The 24,694-nt window shown below is 38.0% G+C and overlaps 1 protein-coding gene across 4 annotated transcripts in view; it reads left to right on the forward strand.

The window, feature by feature from the left end:
* The window catches only part of AP4E1 (adaptor related protein complex 4 subunit epsilon 1), a 107,203-nt gene that overhangs the window by 64,535 nt on the left and 17,974 nt on the right, over window positions 1–24,694 (forward strand). For 2 of the 4 annotated variants that reach the window (XM_060005235.1, XM_060005238.1), the window contains 4 exons: window positions 344–534; window positions 2,278–2,435; window positions 3,468–3,610; window positions 7,044–11,333. In XM_060005235.1, the coding sequence (XP_059861218.1) occupies window positions 344–534; window positions 2,278–2,435; window positions 3,468–3,610; window positions 7,044–7,250 (699 nt within the window). In that variant the 3' untranslated portion in view covers window positions 7,251–11,333. The other 2 variants (XM_060005236.1, XM_060005237.1) reach the window with 2 other exon arrangements.

Raw genomic sequence — 24,694 nt, forward strand, 5'->3', positions numbered from 1 at the left:
GCCAAAAAAAAATAAATTAATTAAAAAAAAAAACTGGTACTAGCTAGTATTGAGAGACACATGACTAGAGTTTAATCTGTTTTTTGTTGTTGTTAAACCATACAGACATTTTCATTGTAATACCATTTGTTACATAATTCTGACCTATGTATTATTATTTCTTAATTGTCTGTGCTAGTGAATTTTTCTCAGGTGAAGTTGTCAGTTATCTTCATGGTGTGGCTTGTTATTAACATCTCACAATTGTATGCTTTTGTACCACTTCAATTAAATAGAAAATAGTTATTCATATGATAGCCTGTATTGATCCCTTCTTCAATACTTACATTACTTTTATTTACAGATCACTGAGCAACCTGGATGCTGCTTGCCTGTAATAGAAGCAGAATGCACCAAAAACTTTCAATACAGTGTGCAGATGGAAAAACCTTTTACAGAAGGGAATCTTTCTGGTTTTATAAATTATCAAGTGATGGATACGCATTCTGTTCAGCTCGAATTTTCAGTAAACTTATCCCTATTAGATTTCATTAGGTAAATATTTTTTAGAATATCAATTCAAGTTATTCCTTCATTCAGCAAATATTTATTAGGCCTCTTCTCTGGGCAGAGCACTGTACTAGGTGCTAGGGAGTGTAACAACTCAAAACTACATATACCTCTGCGTTTAGGGAGTGTTCAGTCTAGGGAGGAGACATTGAACAATCACATAAATGCATGTATAATTGTGAATTGTGCTATGAACAGGAAGTAAATGATATGATGGGCCATTATAGTGTGGGACCTGATATAGGTTCGAGTTGGCTGGTGATCTTGCAGAACTTCCGAGAGAAAGTAATATTAAAGTAATGTTTAAACTGAAATAATTTCAAAGATTCTGCCTGACTTTTTAAAAAGCTTTTAAAGTTTTTTTCATTTGTGTTTCATTTATTTGATTAATTCTTTCGTAAAGTCTGTTCATTAAAGTTTTAGAGATCTGCAAGAAAATGGCTCCACAAAGTTACTAAACTTTTATTAGACATACAGTATTTAGTATTTTACTAGCATTGTGCAGTTACCCAAATAATTGAAAACAACCTTTTAACCCTTCTGCTCTTATTTAGTATTATGAATATATTATACTGTATTCAAACATTTTTAAAAATGAAGCCTGCCTGAACCAACAATGCAGAATACCAATGAATATCTGTAAAAAATTTTTTTAACCTTCACACATCTACCTGTGTTAGACTACTGTAATTTTTGCCCATTCTTTAAAGTCTTTTAGTAAGAACATGTTTATAAATCTGTCAGAGTATTTATTTATACCTGTGGTGCTGAAAAGATAGAATCTAGCCTTCAAAAAACTTACATTGGGCTTCCCTGGTGGCGCAGTGGTTGAGAGTCCGCCTGCCAATGCAGGGGACACGGGTTCGTGCCCCGGTCCGGGAAGATCCCACATGCCGCGGAGCGGCTGGGCCCGTGAGCCATGGCCGCTGAGCCTGCACATTCGGTGCCTGTGCTCCGCAACGGGAGAGGTCACAGCACTGAGAGGCCCACGTACCGCAAAAAAAAAAAAAAAAAAAAAACTTACATTCTGTGACTATGAAGGTATGTCCCATGGTGAGCATTAGTAACCTGAAGAAGCACAGTATGACACAGACGGTTCTTCTGTGCTTATTAATAAAATCCTCTGTATCTTAAAAAAATATTTTTCCTAATTATAAATTCAATACATAGTTATAAAGATTTAAATGCTATAGAAAAATATAAGTAGAATATAAAAATTTCCTGTAATTCCTCTCAGAGATACCCCATTGTTAACTATTTGATCTTCAATCACCTGAACCATTTAAAAAATACATTTATTAAGATCCTTTCTCTTGGTCCAGTTTGCTTAAGGTGCTAACTCTTTGTATTCTTACTCTTGTACATGACTTTGATAGAGTATCTCATCCCCAAATCTAAAGTATGCATGAAAGAAAAGTTTTATATTTGAATGATTAATGAAATTACTTGGTGAAATTTTACTGTAATGACTAATACTCAGAAAAAGAGAGAACTGGGTGATTTATTGAAAAGACATTTGTTCTTTAATAACATTTGCTTTCAGATTTTCTTCAGGTGGAGGATAATGGTAAGTATTCTAATCATATTTGGTTTAAAAAACATAGATTTTGTGGGATTTAGATTTACAGTGATTTTTTTTATTCCCATGAGTCATTTGAAATGTATTTGTCTGTTTAGAATCGTTTCATTCTTAATGGACATAAATCTAATTTTAAAAATTATTTTCAGGCCATTAAAAATCTCGACTGAAGACTTTGGTAAACTCTGGTTATCCTTCGCAAATGATGTGAAACAAAATGTGAAGATGTCAGAATCACAAGCTGCTCTGCCTTCTACCTTAAAGGCCCTGCAACAGGAACTAAGACTTCATGTTGTTGACATTATAGGTTTGTAGTGTTCTAAAAAGGCAATCTTGTGTTTATAGGGGCTTTCTTACAATCAGATAGCAAATCAACTCTTAGAAGTGTCAGATTTCTTAGAGCTGTATTTCATGTTATGAGTATCTTTCAGATAAGTGTGTTGTTCAGACTTTATTAAAGAATTTTTCTGTGTGGTAAAATATACATAATGAAATTTACCATTTTAACCATTTTTAAATGTACAGATTAGTGGCATTAAATACATTCATGTTGTGCAGCCATTGCCACCATCATCTCCAGAACTTTTTCCTCTTTCCTAACCAAAACTGTACCCATTAAACACTAACTCCCCATTGCCCCTCCCTCTCCAGCCCTTCGCAACCACCATTCTATTTTCTGTCTCTATGAATTTGACTACTCTAGTTACCTCATCTAAGCAGAATCATACAATATTTGTCCTTTTGTGACTGGCTTATTTCACTTATCATAATGTCTTCAAGGTTCATCTATATTATGTGTCAAAATTTCCTTCCTTTTTAAGCCTGAATATTGTTCCATTTTACGAATATACCACATTTGTTTATCCATTAATCTTTTGACGGACACTGGGGTTGCTTCCACCTTTTGGCTATTGTGAATAACGCTGCTTTGAACATGGGTGTACAAATAAATCTGTGTTTGAGTCCCTGCTTTCAGTTCTTTTGGTTAGATACCCAGAAGTAGAATTGCTGAGTCATATGGTAATTCTATATTTAATTTTTGGAGAAACTGTTGTGTTGTTTTCCACAGCAACTGCACCATTTACATTCAGCAATGCACAGGGGTTGCAGTTACTTCACATCCTCACCAACATTTATTTATTTATTTATTTATTTTGATAATCACCATCTTAATGGGTATGAACTAGTATCTCACTTTAGTTTTGATTTGCATTTCCTTAATGATCAGTGATGTTGAATATCTTTTCATGTACTTATTGGCCATTTGTATATCTTCTTTGTAGAAATGTCTGTTGAAGTCTTTTTGTATTAAAGAATTTCTCACTTTGTTTTGCTGTAGGCAATGAAGGGCTGTTGGCCTGTCAGCTGCTCCCATCCATCCCCTGCTTGCTGCATTTCCGAGTTCATGGTGACATGTTAGCCCTGTGGTTCAGATCCTCCTGCTCTACTCTTCCTGATTATTTACTGTATCAGTGTCAAAAGGTGATGGAAGGATCCTAGCAGAAGCTCTGCTTATATTTTACTCCCTCAAAATAAATTGTTTACATAGATAAACTTATTTACCAAAGTAAAAAGGACTCATGGTACTTCTAATGAAAATGGGGATTATTATAAGTGTGGTTTTATGTGTTTTCTTTATGATTCCTGATCAAGAAAGATCCCCAAGAAACTGTACCCCTAACCTTTTACTCAGGATTGTACAGTATGTTTGGGTCCTAAAACAGTGACCTAAGCTAATGTTATAAACTGCTAATGATTTATATATCACTTAGTGTAGAGGGACTGAAAATATTTATTTTGTTATAAATAATTTTATAGCAGATTTACTCTAGTGCTGCCTGATGTATAGTAAATCCAAGTCTCAGTTCTCTGCATTAGTGGAGGGGAGACATGGACTTAATAATCCCAAATTGAATTCAGATTTGGCTTTGGAATGCAATGTATGCTATTTGGTAGGCAAGTCATTACTTTCAATAATGTTTTGCTTAGATCAGTATTGAACTAAGTTGACACAGCACACACTAATAGTTCAGGAGATCCATGAGCATGTTGGATATTGGGGGGATCCAATCTGTGGTACAGTTTTTTTTTTTTTTTTCTTTTTTTTTGTGGTACGCGGGCCTCTCACCGTTGTGGCCTCTCCCATTGCGGAGCACAGGCTCCGGACACGCAGGCTCAGCAGCTATGGCTCACGGGCCCAGCCGCTCCACGGCATGTGGGATCCTCTCAGACCGGGGCACGAACCCATGTCCCCTGCATCAGCAGGCGAACTCTCAACCACTGCGCCACCAGGGAAGCCCGGTACAGTTTTTATTATAGGTAACTTGTTACACATAATTGCAGACAGTTAGGCTATAAAATTTGTTTTCCACTTGCGTTTATTTTTAAAATTCAAAATGAATCACTGTATTCTTGTTTTACAAACTCAGAGCCATTTACAAAATATTGTATAGAAACAAAACCTGTAAGAGCACACAGTACTAAAGCAAACAGGTATAAAAGGACTTTTCAGTTATGGCAAATATCTTAGTTTCCACTTGAGTTTTTTTTTTTTTTGGCAAATTAAAATTTGTGATTAGAGTATAAATGGCAAAACCATCTTTCCTGGGCTTTGAATCCACTAGTACTCAATGGATACAACCAGAAGAGTGACTGTCTAAGTATACCATACAGGTTCTTCAGTAAAATATATGATTTTTATGTTATAGTTGTGCCTATATATATGGCCTTTGTCAGAAAAGAGGTTAAGCCTAATATGAATGATAGACCAGAATCTTGAGATTATACATTAATGTTAAAAACTGAAATAGTATTTTATAAAACCTTATGGTGCTGTGGAAAATATTTATTATTTCACTTTTTCTGATACTTCACCATGGAAACTATTCAGGTAATATAGTTTTAAGGCATTGCAGTTAATACTCTGGTTAATTGGTACTGTTTATCACCTGGGTGTGGAATTGTGGTTTTAGGTTATCTCATTATTAATCATAGCTGATAAAGATGCTGAGGAGATTCCCCAAAGCTGATAGAGTTCATTAGTCATTTGTGTTTAGCATATCTCTCCCTAAAAACAAAAGCAGCATTAAAAAAAATTAATTTATAAGTTACTCATAAAAAAAATAACACGTTAATTTCATGCTTTTGAAAAACATACAGTGAAACCTTGCTGCAAGAGCAATGAGAAGTGGCTAGAATTTCCTGAGTAGGTTTCTTCTTTTGAATAGAAGATCAGATTCATCCTCAAGCTCCCAGCAGTGTCATGATGAAGGGAATGTGAATGATGGGGGAGTGGTGGACACTGGTGGCTAGACTCATCAGCTTTCTCTTTATTCCTGCGTCTGTCAGCAGCACCCTCCCACCCTACCTGGTTCTGCTGATGCTCTGACAAAGAGATAGGAAGTGCCCTCTCACTTTGCAAAGGAATGTAGAGTGTGGCAAAAGAGGTGCTTCTGGTTTTTGTGTCCCTGCTTCCATGTGTTTGCATGGTCACCAAGGCTGGGCGTGGAGCAGTGGATGTAAGGTGCCCAGCAAGAAGATGGACAGCTAGCTGGGAGAGATTACAGTGAGCTACTGTGCCGCTTTGTTACAGGGTGTTCATGGGTGACAGTAGCAGTTGTCATGAGAGACATGCTTGGCCTACAGCTCTGTCTAATGGTGGGAAATGTGTAATGGTAGGTTAGGGCTGGGAGCATGATTTGGGGTCTGCCAAGGGGAACATGGTGTCACTTTTGTTCTTTCTAAACCCACTACATAGAAAGTAGGGTAACAGTTTCTACTGAAATGTTTAGTAGAATGTTTACATTTTTATATTTTTATGTTTTTTAAAAACAAACAGTAATAGGAAAGAGTAGATTTTAAAGAACTTTAGAGCAGTATATATTCTACCTAAACTAATTAATGTTTTTAGTTCTAGATCAGGCATCACCAACCTTTTTTGCATTGTAGGAGATGTGGTTATGAAGTAGGAAGAACAATTTTTGTGGGCAGATCGTCTCTTTACCTTCTAGTCATAATTTAGTCAAGTAAAGGGGCCACATCTGGAGTGAGAGCTATTGTGGGGCAGACTCAGCTGTGTGAGTTCTGTGCTGGGCATCTTTGCTGAGAATGCAGGTGGCAGCAAGTGTGAATCTGGGGAGAATGAAGGGAAGACAGGAAAGCCTTAAGAGCAGGTGGAGCAAGAAGGATCAGGCTCCCACCAGAATAGTCCCTGTGGAGTCAGGCAGATTAGTCTCAGGAGAATGTGGGCCCCCGAGTAAGGGTCCTTCTGAAAAAACTGCAGATGGAGGCCGAGCAGTTACCAAGTGCTAATGTGCCAAGCATGCCAAGCGCCACAGACGCTCTGCAGAGGAGCATTATTCAAGACAATATTCTGTCATCTACCAAAACAATTGTGGTGAAAATGCAGTATTTTATTTGTTCCTTTATTTTAGTTCATGTCATGAATATTTTAAAATATCGAGGTTTTTTTTTTTTAATGGATAAATGTGGTCTTTGTCTCATGATTTTGAGTCACTAAAAGTGCACTGAACCGATTCACATGTCTTTTAAGGTGTTTGTTTTCAAAATTTAGGAGGGAAAAATGCAAGTGAATAACAACTTACCAGGCATTAATTACCTTATTTTGGAGTTGAATTCTGTAATATGAAAAAAATCATTTAAACGTAATAAATATTAAGTGATCTATATTGTTCTTTGGTCTATATATATGCTTTATCATCTAAATAGCTGAATAAAAGTAATACTATTCAGTAATTAGATAGGCATTAGCTAAAAAGAGCAGAAGCAATTGGAATGGGATGAAAAGAGTAATATACTCATTACAGCCCCAAAGAATGTCATCTAATTGGTTAAAAATAAAGATAACTGCTCTTTCTATATGATGTTCAGAGAAAACTTTATGGGCTTCCGACAGGTTAGAGCATGGATCGATCCTCAGGTGCCTGTCCCTATCCCCTGCTTTCATCCTGGCCTGACCAGAGCATTCAAAGCAGAGTGCTTTGTTTCTGTATTCCTCTCCTCAAGATGCAAGAAACACGGTAAGTCAGGTGGTGACTTAGTGTCCAAAGACTCTGAGTCTCCTGACCATCTCTGTATTGTGTATCCTAAAACACAAAGCTAGATCAGAAATGGTATTTGGATCTCACTGATGCCTCTTGTTGGCTATACTGTGTAGCAGAAAAAATGTTCTGAGACTTGAAACCCCATCTTTGGGCCACAGAAGGTAGAGGAGGTTTAAATGCCTCACACCCACTGCAGTAACTAAAAAGAAGGGTGGCCTGCAGCCAAATGGACTGGAGTTAATGATTATATGGAAATTACTCGTTATGTGTGTGCATAATGAGAGACATGAGCTTTTTATGGTTAGGAACCAGGTGTGTATTTTTATGTCCCTTTTGCCTGGTACCTGACAGTCACGCAGTTTATTGAATGAATGACTAAAGAGACCTGTTCCCTCAAAATAAGTAATCTGAGACCACGTAACATCCAGGGATTGATTTTAGTGATCCTGTGGCTCTCCCAGAAATAAAGAAAAGTGATCTGATCTGGTTTAAAGATATAAGTCAGCAGAAAAGCGTTCTAGTGAAAATAGCTAGTGCCAATTTGAACCAGGTAGGAGAGAGAAAATATGACCACTTGATGAGAACCTTACCAGCTTAAGGCTAAGTCCCATGATAATTTGCCATGTCATTTAAGAGATCTCTGCAAATGCAGTGTGATTACAGCTAGAAGTTATGACTTGGCGAATGGGGACTTTGATGTCCACGAAGTTTTACTGGTCTAGAAGAACTTGTTCTAGGACAGGAAGCAGTAGACATTTGGTCAGTGAAGTTAAAGATAGGGAGCTAGTGAATATGATAAGGCAGATTTACCAGCTATATTAGTATCATTTCTTTATCAAAGTAAGAACTGATAATGGGAGAGACAACTGTATTGACATTAATAATGTCAATAGTGTCAGGAAAGTTGGGAAAGAACTGGCCTTCTGGGATGAAGCACAGGAAAAGGAGTTATTTAAAAGGAAATGTGTCTCATTTGCATCACATGGGAAACTTTATGGATCCAGGATAGGAGGATACCCACAAAAATGAATCCCAGAAAACTGTGAAAACTTAAAAGATTGTGGCTTGGATGCAGAGCAGATGGGCCTACGAGTGGGGAGGGTCAAACATGTTTACCTATAATGCTGAAAAAATAATGGGTCCTTGTAAGTGGTTGCAGCTAGTTTATGGGCTTTTTTCCAAGAGAGGGAATCAATTTCCTTTACTTATTTTAAACTGTTTTCCTAAGTGGATGCATACTTTTCCTTTCTTAAAACATTAAGTTGCCAATGTGACTAAATGGCTGACTTCAGGAAGTTTTTTCCCTGATGGGGTCTGACAGGACTTATGCCAAATGGTTAGAGACTAGAGTCTAGAGATTATTTGTGCATCAGTGAGAGAAAAGTGATTAGAAATTTGTTTGCACATCTTCTCCACCCTTTATATTATGTGACAAATAGGAACAGAGGCAAGGCTTATATATTCTTAGGGAGAGGCATTTGGTCTGACTTGCTACCACATAATTTAATAAAGGTAAGGGCAATATCAGTGACTAGAACAAACTGGTCCTCATTGATGATGGATATCAAGATGTAAGAATTTAATTTTTTCATCTTAGTTGATGGTTGATGGGGTTAAATAGAAGAGTTTTTGTGATATATGGGAAAGGTGAAATGATTTGAACCCAAATATTGGACGAGTCTTCACCTACAGAAGTGATAGGAGTGTCTTTTGTTACTCATAAGGAGCCTTTTTGAGCACCCCTGAGTTAATGCTATTGAGGTGACTTTGGAGTGAAGCCCACACACAGCCTCAGAAAGGGGCTGGTCATCAGAGAGACCAAGTGATTAGACAGTTAAAACTTTCAGCCCTACCCACTGACCTCTAGGAAGGGGAAGGTTTGGGGGCTGGAGATTAAGCTCTAAAAAAACTATTGAACAAAGGGATTTGATGAGCTTCTGTGTTGGTGAATGCATCACATCCTGGGAGGGGACACACCCCAGTTCTAATGAGGACAGAAATTCCTGTGCTTGGGACGCTTCTGTTTCTCAGTCTATGTACCTCTTCATCTGGCTGTTCATCTGTATCCTTTATATTAATATCCTTTATAATAAACTGATAAACGTAAGTAAGTGTTTCTCTGAATTCTGTGAGCCACTCTAGCAAATTAATTGAACCGGAGAAGTGGGTTGTGGGACCTTCCAGTTTATAGTCATTGGGTCATTAGCATAGGTGACAACCTGGACTTGTGATTGGTGTCTGAAGTGGGGCAGTCCTGTGAAACAGCCTTTAATTTCTAAGATCTGGTGCCATCTCCAGGTAGATAGTGTCAGAATTGAGTTAATTTGTAGGACAGCCAGTGTGTCCACTTAGAATTGGAATTGCTTGGTGGTGTGGGGAAAAAAATGCATCAATTGACCAAAAAAAAAAAAAAGTACATATTTAGGTTGTGCAGTGTGATTTTTTCAAGTTGTCCAACATGATGATTTAATATATATTGTGAAATGATGACCACAATCAAGTTAATTAACACATCCATCACTTCACATAGTTACTTTTGTGTGTGTGTGTGGTGAGAACGCTTAAGGTCCTAGCAAATTTCAAGTATACAACATGAATACTACTAAGTATAATCACCATGCTATCCACTAGACTGGGGACCTTTTTAAAATCCCATACCCTAGACCATAATCGGATTCTCTGAGGGGTCAGACATAGGCTCCAGTTATTTTTTAACTCCAAAGGTAATTATAACATGCAGCGAAGTTTGAGAAGCCCAGTTTTAGATGCTATCTCACCCCATGCTTCCTCAGTGGGATTTTTATTTTGGTTGTGTTTTCCCCACACTCCTTCCTGCAATGGGGATTGATTAAAAGTAATTAGCTATTGAGTGGGAGGTAAGTAATGGCATTATTTGGAAAGATTGGGTAGGTACAGAGGAGGAATCTTGTGTGAATATATAAAAAGCTGTAGGTCCTATGGCAGTATCAGCTTAGTGTTTGAATTTAGCAGGCTTAGGTTTGCTCTTAAAATGATAGCGTGGTAGGATTTGAGAGATGAGGGTCTCTCAAGTCCGAGTGGGAAAGTACGGTAGAAGTCATTAGGTAACTTGCAAATTGAAGTTGGATCGTCAAATTTTAATTCTTGGCTTCGCTAATTACTAATTTGTGCCTTTGGGAAAATTACTTAAGCACTCTGTGCCCCAGTTCTCATCTGTATAATGGGGATAATAATAATACCTACCTTATAGGTTTACTGTGAAATGAGATAATGCACATAGTGGTTCATGTGATCATCATCTTACCAGTTTCTTATATCAGCTTATTAACATCATTATGGAAAAAAAGAAAAAAGAGGGGACAGTAAAGATGAAGGAAAGAGAGGGTCCAGATAAAAGTGAGGAAATTTAGCAGTCAGAAAACATCAGAAAGCAAGTTGCCATATTTTTTAACATTATAGAAAAAACAGAAAAAGAAAGCTTTGTGAAGTTAGAAAAGCTATTTTCAAGTATGTCTCTAAATATTTAGGAAAATAATTTTATAAAAATATAAGCAACAGAAAAATACTATGGTCAACTCCCATATAAATTTATTATGAGAGAGAGAGGGAGAGAGATATTAAGACGTGGGATAATATCTCTACAGAAAATAAAAGCACACTAGTATAACATGCTCACAAAATAGATCAAAACTGTTAACCTACTATTTCAGAACAAGCTAGATGAAATTTTAAAAATGATTTAAGATGTGAAAGGACAGCATATATTAGTACTGTATAAACTCAGAAATGTGACAGAAATTAGGGAAGAAATAAAAATTAAAAATTTCAGAACTGTAAACTAAACTAGAAGAAACACAAACGTGAATAAACACAAAAAATAATGCCATAAAGGAAATAGAGGATGAAAGTGAGGATTTAAAAAAAATTATTTTATTTATTTATTTTTGGCTGCATTGGGTCTTCATTGCTGTGCGCGGGCTTTCTCCAGTTGCAGTGAGCAGGGGCTACTACTCTTTGCGGTGCATGGGCTTCTCATTGCGGTGGCCTCCCTTGTTGTAGAGCACGGGCCCTAGGTATGCAGGCTTCAGTGGTTGTAGCATGTGGGCTCAGTAGTTGTGGCTCACAGGCTGTAGAGCACAGGCTCAGCAGTTGTGGTGCCTGGGCTTAGTTGCTCCGCAGCATGTGAGATCTTCCCAGATCAGGGCTTGAACCTGTGTCCCCTGCATTGGCAGGTGGATTCTCAACCACTGCACCACCAGGGAAGCCTGAGGATATTTTTAAACAAAATGAAATAGAGGTAAATATTCAAGAGAAAGTATCAAATATTGAAGATAGGCAAAGAAAGTCCAACATATGGATTATAGGAGCTCCTGAAGAAGAAATCCAAAGCACAGGACCAAAGCAAATCCTAAACAGGGTAACTCAAGGGGACATTCCTGAAAGTACAATTTAAAAAAAAAAAATTGGGGCTTCCCTGGTGGCTCAGTGGTTGAGAGTCCACCTGCCGATGCAGGGGACATGGGTTCGTGCCCCGGTCCGGGAAGATCCCACATGCCACGGAGTGGCTGGGCCCATGAGCCATGGCCACTGAGCCTGCGCGTCCGGAGCCTGTGCTCCGCAACGGGAGAGGCCACAACAGTGAGAGGCCCGCGTACCGCAAAAAAAAAAAAAAAAAATTTGTAGCTAGAGGGAGTACACTGTATACCTGAGACTATCAACTGATAAACACCAAGACAAGACATTCTAGTAAGATTACTAAACTCTTTTAAAAATAGAAAAATTCCATAGTCATCTAAGAAAAAATAGCAAGAAACTTATAAAGAAGTCAGATTATTATCAGACTGACACATGCTTATACCAGAAGAAAATAGGATAATATATTTTAGATACTCAAAGGAAGATGTGAACCAACGATTTTATACTCAGTAAAACTGATCTCCAAGTTTAAAGAGAACAAACTGCTATCAACATATAAGTAGTCAGGGAGTATTGTTCCTATGAACCCTTCCGGAGGATGAGATTCATAAGGACTGGTTGTGAGCATTGAATGTATGGTTATTTGTAGAACTAGCAATAAATGAGAATTAAAAGGGAGAAGGTATAATATATAATGGCTATATGCACTAACAATGAAGATACAGTACAACTGAAAGAAAGGAGGGAAATATAAAAAGCATATGCAAAATCAAAAATTTTTTTTGTAATTGTAACAGTTGTGGTAGTATTATCTGAGACTCTGTGTAATGTGGGATAAAACAAATGAGTAATTATGGTGTATTTCAGTTTTATCATAGTCTATATCCTTGAGACCAGTATTCTCAGAGTGGAAGAAAGTAAATACAGATATAATGTAGAAGATGGTGTATAAATTCTGTAGTTCTCGTTTTGTGTTGAGGACACACACACACACACCCCTACTGCCCAGATTATGGTCCTGAAGTATAACACTATTTCCACTAAAAGAAACTAAGGCTTCCCAAAGAAATGATTGATTCCAGGTCTGGGACAGAAAGTATGTGAGATGAGCCTGAAATATCTTTTATACCAGGTAACAAAGAATCTATCAAAGACCAGTAAAGTCATAACAAAGAGAGGCTTCCACTGGCCAAAAATGAGATAATTTGAGCTTCAATGTAGGTATGCATTGAAATCCAAATATGCTTAAATCCTTGAGTTCATAATGCTTACTGTTGGAGGATTGTAGGGAATAAATTCATTGTGTTGAAAACTAGCAAATGAAGAGATTAAACCATTGGATAACCAAATGGTAGATAAAGAGAAGCATCTCTTAATAAACTATTCCTGCTAATAAATGAAAAACAAATGATAGAATATGTATACTTTGTAATCTTCAGTGAATTAATGGATCTAGGTATTGAACACTAAAGACTGTTAATACCACAGAGAAAGGCAACTAGATGTTTTGTGCCTCCCAATGAAAGAATACAAATCACCTATAATCTTAACCAAAGTGGTAGAATAATATGAATTTGTTAAGTCTCTGGATAAAGTTGCCAGCTTGCAACTCACAATACAGAGGAGACAGGAATAAGTTAAACTGCATCACAAGTTTGCAGTCAGCAAAATTCAGACTGTGGAAAACCCTAGAGACCTTCAACAGATAAGGAAAAGAAAGAGATGGAATGGAATCTTTGGATTAAAAGAAACATACCAAGTTTCTTAAAAATGGGCAAGACTAAACTATAGTGTCTAAGGATGCATAGTTGGTTATTAAAACTAAAAGAAATGCAAGGAAGTGATTGTAATAAATGTTGGGTGATGTTACTTTGGGGCAGGGAGGAGATTGTGGTTGGAATTGGGCCCACTGAGTGGCTTTTTGGGTGGTTGGCAAAGTATTATTTCTTGACCTGGGTGGTATTACAACAGTTTCCCCTTTACTAATCATTTATTAAGTTAAAAGCGAAAATAAACAAATGGGACCTAATCAGACTTACAAGCTTCTGCATAGCAAAGGAAACCATAAAAAAAAATGAAAACCTACGAACTGAGAGAAAATATTTTCAAATGATGCAACCAACAAGGGCTTAATTTCCAAGATACAAGAACAGCTCATACAATTCAGTAACAACAAAAAAACAAACAACCCAATTGAAAAAATGGGCAGAAGATCTAAATAGGCATTTCTCCAAAGAAGACATACAAATGGCTAATAGACACATGAAAAGATGTTCATATCACTAATTATTAGAGAAATGCAAATCAAAACTACAATGAGGTATCACCTCACACCAGTCAGAATGGCTGTCATTCAAAAGTCTACTAATAACAAATGCTGGAGAGGGTGTGGAGAAAAGGGAACCCTCTTACACTGTTGGTGGGAATGTAAATTGGTGCAGCTACTATGGAAAACAGTACTGGAGGTTCCTCAAAAAACTAAAAATAGAGTTGCTATATGATCTAGCAATCCCACTCCTGGGCATATACCCAGACAAAACTATAATTTGAAAAGATACATGCACCCCTGTGTTCATAGCAGCACTGTTCACGATAGTCAAGACATGGAAGCAACCTAAATGTCCACCTACAGATGAATGGATAAAGAAGATGTGGTATATATGTACAATGGAATACTACTTAGCTATGAAAAACAATGAAATAATGCCATTTGCAGCAACATGGATAGACCTAGAGATTATCATACTAAATGAAGTAAGTCAGAAAGAGAAAGACAAATACCATATGATATCACTTATATGTGGAATCTAAACTATGATACAAATGAACTTATCTATGAAACAGAAACAGACACAGAGAACAGACTTGTGGTTGCCAAGGGGGAGGGGACTTTGGGAAGGGAAGGATTGGCAGTTTGGGATTAGCAGATGCAAACTGTTACATGTAGGATAGATAAATAACAAGGTCCTGTATAGCACAGGGAACTATATTCAATATCCTGTGATAAACCATAATGGAAAAGAATATGATATATATATATATATATATATATATATATATATATATATATATATATATATATATAACTGATTCAGTTTGCTGTACAGGAGAAATTAACACAACATTGTAAATCAACTATACTTCAATAAAATTTGAAAAAATAATTTATTAAGTTATCCATTTGTATAGTGTGATTTTCTGTATCTATGTTTTATTTTACTGTTTAAAAAGGGGTTTCCAAAAAAAGATTGTAGGTCATTAAGATGCCCCTAGTAATGAAGTTTGAGCCACTTTCTATAATGATCAGTTTTTTCATATCATATTTTTGCTTATTATTAATCTATGCTCTGTCTTTCTTGGAGAATATGGGAGCAGCAAGGCTACCACTACCAGTGGAGAAGGAAACACACCAGTTGCTCAGCTTTAATTTCTCCTTTTCCAGAGACTTTTCAAATTGAACCGTCCATGATGTGACGGTTCTTTGTTCAGCATATTTCATTCCCCTTCTCCTTTCTCCTTCCATTCTTGTTGGTATGGCCAATGGAATGTTAGTGAATGTAATACAAGCAGAGGTCTTAAGTGCGTATGTGGTTTGGCTGGGCTCTTGTATGATGGTGATTTGCTATGAAGAGAGTTTGTGCCCGTAGCTGATGCTCCTTCAGTGGCATGCCCTACTCTTTGCTCATTAGGTGGCTGGATAAAGAGAATCTGGTGAAAGTCTCCAGAAAGGAGACAACGGAGCCACTGGCTAAAAGAAGCTTGAGTCCCTGAATGAGGCAGAGTTCTTTTCCCAATCAACCTCCTTGGACTGTAACCCGAATTTACAATAAGTCTTGGGTTGTGTTAAGCCACTGTGACTTTTGGGTTTGTTGCAACACCTAGTATTACCCTGACTAATGCAACTGCATAGACTTATGCTGTCCAATATGTTAGCCACTAGCCACATGTGGTAACTGTGCCCTTGAAATGTGACTAGTCAGGACTGAGATGTATTTTCAGTATAAAATAAGCATTGGATTTTAAAGACTTAGTACAAAAATGTAAAATATTAAAATTTTATATTAACAATATTGAAATTATAATATTCAAATATATTAGACTGAATAAAATATATTACTAAAATTTTACCTATTTTTATTTTTAATGTGGCTACTAGAAAATTTAAATTCAAATATGTGACTACATTATATTTCTATGGAAGAGTGTTATCTTGGAACTAACATTTAACCAAGATCTCAATTTATAGACCTAAAAAGAACAAATTTAGAAAAAACAATCAGTGATTATTCCTTCCTTGCTGCTAATCCTAACATTAAATTCATTCTCCTTAAACTTTAATGGCAATTCCAAGAGAATTATGTCTTCTTAAAAAGAAGAATTTCAGGGACTTGCCTGGCAGTCCAGTGGTTAAGACTCCACGGTTCCAATGCAGGGGGCATGGGATCGATCCCTGGTCAGGGAACTAAGATCCACATGCTGAGTGGTATGGCCAAAACATAAGTAGTAGTAATAATAATAATAATAATAATAAAAGGAAGAATTTCCCTCAGCTTCTGGAAGAATTTGATATCTATTTGTTCTTGTCTTTGTCTCCTTCCTATGTCTAATTTACCTTTGTCTAAACTGCTATTAATGTGTTTTTCAATTTAGACATAATATTTTTCATCTCTAGAGGTTCCATTTGGGTCCTTTTTATATCTTCATGTTCTCTCTTGATCATGCTCAGGTTTTCTCCTAGTTTCTTAAACATATGGAATGTAATTTTATTTATTTATTTTTATTTTTTATTTTTTTAAAGATTTTTATTTTATTTTTGGCTGCGTTGGGTCTTAGTTGCAGCACACAGCTGAGGCATGTGGAATCTTTTGTAGTGGCATGCGGGCTTCTCTCTAGTTGTGGCATGTGGGTTTTCTCTTCTGTAGTTGTGGCGTGCAGGCTCCAGGATACGTGGGCTCTGTAGTTGTGGCGCGTGGGTTCCAGAGCACGTGGGCTCTCTAGTTGAGGCACATGAGCTCAGTAGTTGTGGTGCACGGGCTTAGTTGCCCCGCGGCCTGTGGGATCTTAGTTCCCTGACCAGGGATTGAACCTGCATCCCCTGCATTGGAAGGTGGATTCTTTACCACTGGACCACCAGGGAAGTCCCTGGAGTGTATTTTTGATAGCTGTTGTAATGTCTTTTTTGAATAATTCCAGCATCTCTTGGCATTTCTGTGTCTGTTTCAGGGTCCAGAGTGCTAACCATTATACATGGGGACTGTGTCTGTTTCTATTGATTGTATTTTCTCCTGTTATTGGTCATATTTTTCTGCCTTTTTGCATGCCTGGTATTTTTTTTTTTTTTACATGCCAGACATTGTGAATTTTAGCTTGTTGGGTGCTAGATTTTACTATATTCTTTTACATGGTGTTTGGGTTTGTTCTGGTGCTTGATTAAGGTACTTGGAATCGGATTGATCTTTTCAAGACCTGCATTTAAGGTTTATTAGGCTTGGTCCAGAACAATCTTTAGTCTAGGGTTAGTTTATCCCCCCTAAGGCAACACGTTTCTGAGGATTCTTCCTCTGTGTCACAAGGGCACTTTGGCTGGTGAAACATCAACTATTTCTATCCCCAAATATAACCATCCTGGCCTCCCTGAACTCTTAGAACTTTCCTCCCTATCCTGTGCCCTGGAAACTGCTTCCAGGTAGTAAGGTGGGACAATCACAGGGCTTGCCTTGCTTTTGTTCCCCTTCTTTCAGGGAAATTAGAATCTTTTGTTGGTTGTTTCTCAAAGTCTAAACAAATCACGATTTCATATAATTTCTCCAGCTTCCTAGTTATTTAAGGCAAGAGGGTAAATTCAGTTCTTGTTACTCTTGGCCGAAGGAGGTAGTGCCCTAACCAGGTTTTGACTTCATGAAGGACACATTCCTACCCTGTTCTAGGGATTCCTGAGGCACTTGATCAAATTCTGTATAAAATTTGGAAAGGAGAGGCATGTGTCACTCTTTGTAGACACAGAACCCTCCTCTGTATGTTTTAGGTTTGGCCAGGTTATTAAAGATAATGAACCTATAATTAGGGAGTGCAGTTAGCATCAAAAGGGAGAGCCCCTTATTGTGGCAGCTAAGTGTTGATTAAGAAAACAGTGGAGTAGAAGAGGACTTCTTAAATCTTCCCATCAGAGTGAAGCCTCTGAAGACTTGCATCAACAGACATTGCCAGGCAGGCCAGAAAGGCGCAAGCAGAGGCCTTTGCTGGAACAACTGCAGGCTAAAAACTCCAGTATTGGCAGTGGTATTTGGGAATGTTCTTTGTGGGAGAATACCGTGGACTCTGAACTACTGATTTGTCTGTGAATAGTAGGTATTTTGGGAGTGAGGGAGCGGGGGAGAGGGTTGTTGTTTCTCAAAGTTTCCTTCCAAGGACATGAAACTTATAAATGTTGAAAGTGTTGTCAGCTCCTGGGCTGTCCAAAAGAATATACATTCCTGACCTCTCCCTCAAGATTCAAGGGCAGAAGTCAGAAAAGTAGGATATTCATGAGGAGTTGTCCCTGTAGTGTCATAGATCTTACCAGTATTGGCACTTCTGTTAGTTTTTTTTAAGTAAATTGTTTCTCAACTAAAATCTTGGTTTAAGAAGTATTATTACTTGTCTGAGTTTCTCTTGTCAAGTTGGCTACCACAGTCATTGCAGGTTTGTCCTTTGTGCATAGAAGATAAGGAATGGCATGTGCCATCACTTCCTCTTCTGAGGTCGGGTGGACATCGCAATCTATCACATCCCTCCTGCCCCTGGATTCAGGACTCAGCTTCAGAATCCTTTCTGCCATAGCACTTCGGGCATCCACTACTAGTTAGTCTGAGTTGCCACGCAGAATGAAACTTATTTGTCCTCTCTGTTTTAAAGAGTACAAAGCTGGTTTAAAATATCAGCCTCCGGGACTTCCCTGGTGGTCCAGTGCCTAAGACTCCACGCTTCCACTGCAGGGGGCATGGGTTCAGTCCCTGGTCAGGGAACTAAGATCCTGCATGCTGCGTGGCACAGCTAAAATAAAATAAAATAAAAATGTCAACTTCCCTTACATTAGGGGGTTCCCAACTTGTATTCTGCAAGCTTCTCTATATAATTTATCTACTATCTATAATGACTTTCTACCCCTAATTAAATCCAAAAGGGTTCCAACGAAAAGTAATTTGTCATCAAAACAACCAGAAAACATTTATTGAGTGCCACTGGGTCAGAGGTTTGTTCCAAACACTATCATGGGCTTAATCTCCCTAAAGCCCTGAAGACAGATATTATTTTCCTATTTTATTGATGAGGAAACGGAGGCTCAGAGAGTTTAAGTGACTTGCCTAAGGTCACACGGATATCTAGCAGTAGAGTTAGGACTTAGATTGGGATTTTATGATCGTCCTTGAATACCATCTGCCTATTTTCTTATTTCCTTTTTTTCTTTCACACCTCTTGGCTTTGGTGAGGAGCAGCTGGCCCTTTAGGTGTTCTGCCAATAAGAAGGTGCCATAACTTCCGTGAGCAGATTGACAAGCCTGTCACTGGGAGGGTTTTTCTTTTTCTACTGGAGAGAGACACATTTTGCTTTTTCTTTTCTTGGTTACTTCCAGATTTGGAGCCATTCGGAATGATAAAAGTCCAGCTAGTCTAAAGAAAATTGAGAAATTACAGTAATTTCTTTTTACTTTAGATTAATTTGGCAGGAAATTATATAATGCTGTGATTATTTTATTTAATTGAAACAGGTAATTGTGAAGCCAGAGGAAAACTATGTTTAACAAATTAATCATTGGTAATTGATTATTCGCTGGTATTTTTTTTTTGGTTTTGTTTTTTATTAGAAGAATAATCACCACCAAAAATGAGTGATAAGCAGATTAATCCAGCATACAGATACACACACAGGTACATATATAATTATTCAATGAAATAAAGAATTATTTCAGCCACATCAACTTGAGATCCTCTTAATATTAAGTTTCTTGGCCATTGTGCCCTGACTGCTCTCAACAGGGCATAGTATAGAATTATCAGACCACCCAGGGCCTGAGGACCAGAGGTCAGGGGATGCGTATCTCTCTCTGGGGCAGGGCAGTCTGTCTGAGGCTGGATGTGAGGCTTTACTGTGGGTCCGGGGAGGTGCTTTTGCCAGTCCAGAAGCCCAGAGAGGAGAGGGAGCAAGTGCCAGTTCTCACACCAGGCTTCTCATGCTTCTTCCCAGACCTCATACTAGAGAACAGAGGGGGGCACGACCTCTGGAGGATTGGGGCTGCAGGAATAGAGCAAGTGGGGGTAATCCTCCCTCCTTCTCTTCCTCCTCCCCTTATTTCTTCCCTTTCATCATTCGAGCACCTTTTATAGGTCAGTTACGTGCTAGTTCCTGGAGAATGAGACCGGGTCCTTGCCCTTAGGGAGTTCTTGGTTTGGGGGAACTATCCAATGGCAGTGATGGTAGGGACACAGGTAACTGCAGGAGCCCCACAGTGTGTTCAGAGGGGACTTTCTCCTCTGTAAGGGTGTGCAGTGTCCTGGTTCCTCAGGGTACAGAGGAGCTATTACCTGTTACTCTGGATTATTTCTTTCTAAGTAGGGTGATCATATAATCTGTGGTGGAAACTAAGACACTTAAAAGTGAATGATGGCTTAAATATAATTTGAATTATATAATTTTTGAAATATTCATTGATGAACAAATTGCTTTTGTTATATTGGTGGATTAATAAAATAAAAAACTATTTTCAACAAATTTGGGGGAAAAAAACAATACAAATCTATGTATATCAAAGCAAAAGTTTATATCTTTACACTGATTATCTGATCATTAAAATAAATAACATAAGAATTATTTTTCTTGGAACATATTCACATTTCCTAGCCATTTCTGTCCCAAGATACGTCACTGGTGCTTTTCTGAAGAATGCATTGAAAGATATGTTATTAACTTTTTCCTCGAAGTTGCCTGTAATCTTCTTCAAAGTTGTATTTTATAGTTAATAAGTTTGAAATTGTTGATAATATTCTCTGAAGACTATGTTTGTTAAATTTTAGCATTTTTTGTTGAGATGTAATTCATATAACATAATATCCATCATTTTAAAGTGTACAGTTCAGTGTTTTTTAGTATATTAACTATGTTGAACAATCATCCCCACTATCTAATTTGCATCAACCCCAAAAGAAACACCGTGCCAATTAGCAGTTAGTACCAATTTTGCCGTCTCCCCAGCCTTTGACAACCACTAATGTTATTTCATACTTATGGATTTGCCTATCCTGGACATTTTATAAAAATGGAATCATACCATATGTGGTCTTTTGTGTCTGTCCACTTTCACTTAGCATAAGGTTCATCCATGTTGTAGCATTTAACAATACTTATTGTTAATATTCCGTTGTATGGATATACCACATTTAGTTTATCCACTCCAGTTGATGGGCATTTGGATTGTTTCTGCATTTTGGCTATTATGAATAATGCTACTGTGAACATTTGTGTATAAATTTTTACATGAATATATGTTTGCAGTTCTCCTAGGTATACACCTAGGAGTATAATTGCTGGGTCATATGGTAAAACTCTATATTGAACTTTTTGAGGAACTGCCACATGGTTTCCCACAGTGGCTGCACCACTTTACATCCCCACCAACAATGCATGAGGCTTCAGATTTCTCCACATCCTCATCAGCACTTGTTATTGTCTGTTATTTTTGTTATATCTAGCGTGTGAAGTGGGTAAAGTGATATATCATTGTGATTTTGATTTGCATTTCTCTAATTCTAATGATGTTGAGCATCTTTTCATGTGCTCAGCATCACGTCTTTTCTGGAGGAATGTCTGTTAACCTTTTGCCAATTTTGAAACTGGGTTATTTGTTGTTTTATTGTTTAGTCATGAGTCCTTTATATATTATGGATGCAAGACCCTTATCAGATGATCTGCAAATACTATCCACATTCTGTGGGTTGTCTTTTCACTTTCTTAATAGTGTCTTTTGAAAGCACAAAGGTTGTTAATTTTGATGAATCCAGTTTATCTATTTTTTTGTTTGATTGCTTGTGCATTTGGTGTCATATCTAAGAAATCATTGCCTAATCTAAGGTCATGCAGATTTTTCACCTATATTTCCTTCTAAGAGTTTTATAGTTTTACCTCTTAATAATACTTTATTAAAAGGTGAAAATTCCAGGACATATGCTAAAAAGATGTGATACCAGGACAAGCATATATTGAGGTTGTCCTTGGCAAACCAAGGATATATGGTCACCCTACCTCTGATGGACTGGGGGAGAGAGGCAGCTGGGGCAAGGGTTGATCAAATTCATTTCTCTCCTTTACGTTTATTCAAAGACCTGAAAGGACTCAACATTTCTTTGATGCCAAATGGGATCTAGACTGAGTTCCATGGGGGTACAGTGGCTTTCTTTAATCTTTTATGTAATCTACAAAGAGATCTTCACCCCCAGGCTGGGAATCCTGAAAAAAGGGGTTACATGGAAATGGAAGCGAGAACATGCCTAAAATCTACTTCAAATTTTTATTCAAAAATGGATACCCTTGGGCTTCCCTGGTGGCGCAGTGGTTGAGAGTCCGCCTGCCGATGCAGGGGACACGGGTTTGCGCCCCTGGTCCGGGAAGATCCCACATGCCGCAGAGCGGCTGGGCCCATGAGCCATGGCCGCTGGACCTGCGTGTCTGGAGCCTGTGCTCCGCCACAGGAGAGGCCACAACAGTGAGAGGCCCGCGTACCACAAAAAAAAAAAAAAAAAAAAAAAAAAGATACCCTAGCTTTTGAGAGTAACATTCCCTCTTTTTATGGTCCCTTCAGCCCTAGGGATTGGTGGCAGCTTGGGTTCATGTCATTGCCAATCTATGGGGTGCATTAATATACCCTGTTAGGCTTCTCAGCCTTCATCAACTTGATAATCAATTCCCTATACCAAATTCTCTCATTTGAAATGTCTGGAGTGCTTTCTGTTTTCTTGACTGAACCTTGATTGATTCAGAGCTCTTCTCTATTTTCTTTTTGTCATAATCTTTAGGTGCTTAATGTTGCCCACATTATTCCATTATGGGAATCTACTTAGGGTTACTGCGCTATGCCTTCCTGGGTTTTCTGTATTTTATATACCCTGTCCTCTATCTTCTATCAAAACTTGCCACATCAGTATTCCATTACATAGTTTCCAAGAAAACAGCTAGCTATTTGACCTACAGCTGTGCCAAGGTGTTAGACATGATAATGGATTACTGTGTATCCTTCTCAGGAATATTTAAACTTTGCACAGAAATGTATGGCAATATGATGCTTTACTCAAAAGAAAGAGTCCCAGTGTTAGAATTTTAGGCTTTTCCCTAGGAACTCCTAAAATTTCTCCAAGTGTGTGGTGCTTACATTAAGTCAGTCCTTTCTGCTGAGAGACTATCGTTTTCTCAAACGGACCAGAATTTGGGAAGCCAGAAGTGAAACAAGATGGGCTCAGAGAGACCATAGATTGAAAACAGCAGGAAATTTTCTGTTATTTGTTTTTCTGAAGTGGGCTTCCAAGCAAGGTCTGCTGATCAACGGAATAGCTAAGTCCTGTTCTCTAGGGGTAAAATTGTAGCATAGAGGAGGAATTTGGGTTAATGGCTCAGGAGAGGGCAGGGATGGTGTGATGGAGAAGTGACAGGGCAGGCAATTGTGTTTGAGCTCCAAAGCAATCAGGTTCTAGTTCTTGTAGGCAACAAGGATAGAAACAGAGGAAGCAGAGGGGAAGCAGAGGCAAATGCGCAGCTTTGTGAATCCTCAACTGCCTCAAGACAGCCTGAGATAGGACTTGGTACAACCTGAGAACAACAGAAACCACTGTTTACCTGGGCAGGTGACAATGACCACACCCCTTTATATGAAGCCTTGGCTGCCTCCCTCCAGGATCAGCCTGCCCTTAAACAGTCATCCAGAAATTCCCCAGGGAAAGGAGTAATGTCAAATAAAATGACCTACAGTGAGGGATTCTTCCAAAACCCGAAAAGCCATTACCCAAAATAGGCATCCAACATAGTCATTTATGACTTGCCATAAATACCAACACTTGCAATATTATTTTCATATAAGGAGTTGACCTCATAGTGCTTTAGAAAGTTACAACATTATAAATATCTACGAATATGTTATTTCATCTGCTTCATAATTTGTCTGCTCCAACAAAGTTCTGACCAATTTTAGAAGTTTCCATGTAAATATTTCAATATAGTGGTAACAAGATAATGAAAACAGAACAAAATGAGGTCAAGTATCACATTTCATCCACAAACATTATGATAGAATGAAATTGTTTAATGGGTGACTAAAGTAAATTGTGTGTGGGTGTGTGTGTGTGTGTCTGTGTGTGTGTGTGTGTGTGTGGTGGAAGTGGGGTGGGGGGAAATGATGTGTGTTGTGTATAGCCACCAGGCTAAAAGAGAGAAAGGATGCCTAAATTGGGAATGCGAGGAGCAGACATCTTTAGAACCTCTTTTTCCCCCGCTCTGGTTAATGGTGTTCATCTTTAGAAATGATTTGGTGGTGACCTAACAGACTAGACTCAGCACATTTATGTACATATATAAATTTAAACTGGCACTTTAACAGTAACAAAAACTATTACTTTATAATACTCAGTGCCCTGTGACACGTCGGGAAGTGTGCCATTAAAGGAAATTAATTCTGAAATGGAGTTGGTTCCCATCTATTGTCACTAAAAGTCATTTAGGTGGAAATGAACAGTTTGGGGTTGACTCTGTGAAGGTGTTAATTAAGGGAGCAAATAAAGAAATGGGTTAACAATTATTGCTCATGCCAGTTTTCTGAAAAAATATGCCTGGGGTCTGATCTGTGATTCTCTCTTCTCTCTTTGAGTTTGGAATCCTCTCCTCCCAGTTACTTTTCCAGCTATTTGAGATTTTCTGGGGAACCTTATTGATGGCTTTGGGTTCCCAGGTATGCTACAGGTTTGGAGCTGGCAGATTTCAGGTTGAGGAGGTTCAAGTTCAATACCCAGGAGACACATCGAGGGTTCAGCTGTCCATGTTGTATAGGTAAATTGGTGACAGGGTAGATTAAAAAACCACTGCTTAGTGGTT

The sequence above is a fragment of the Delphinus delphis genome, chromosome 2 (genome assembly GCF_949987515.2).
Source record: "Delphinus delphis chromosome 2, mDelDel1.2, whole genome shotgun sequence".
Classification (NCBI taxonomy): Eukaryota; Metazoa; Chordata; class Mammalia; order Artiodactyla; family Delphinidae; genus Delphinus; species Delphinus delphis.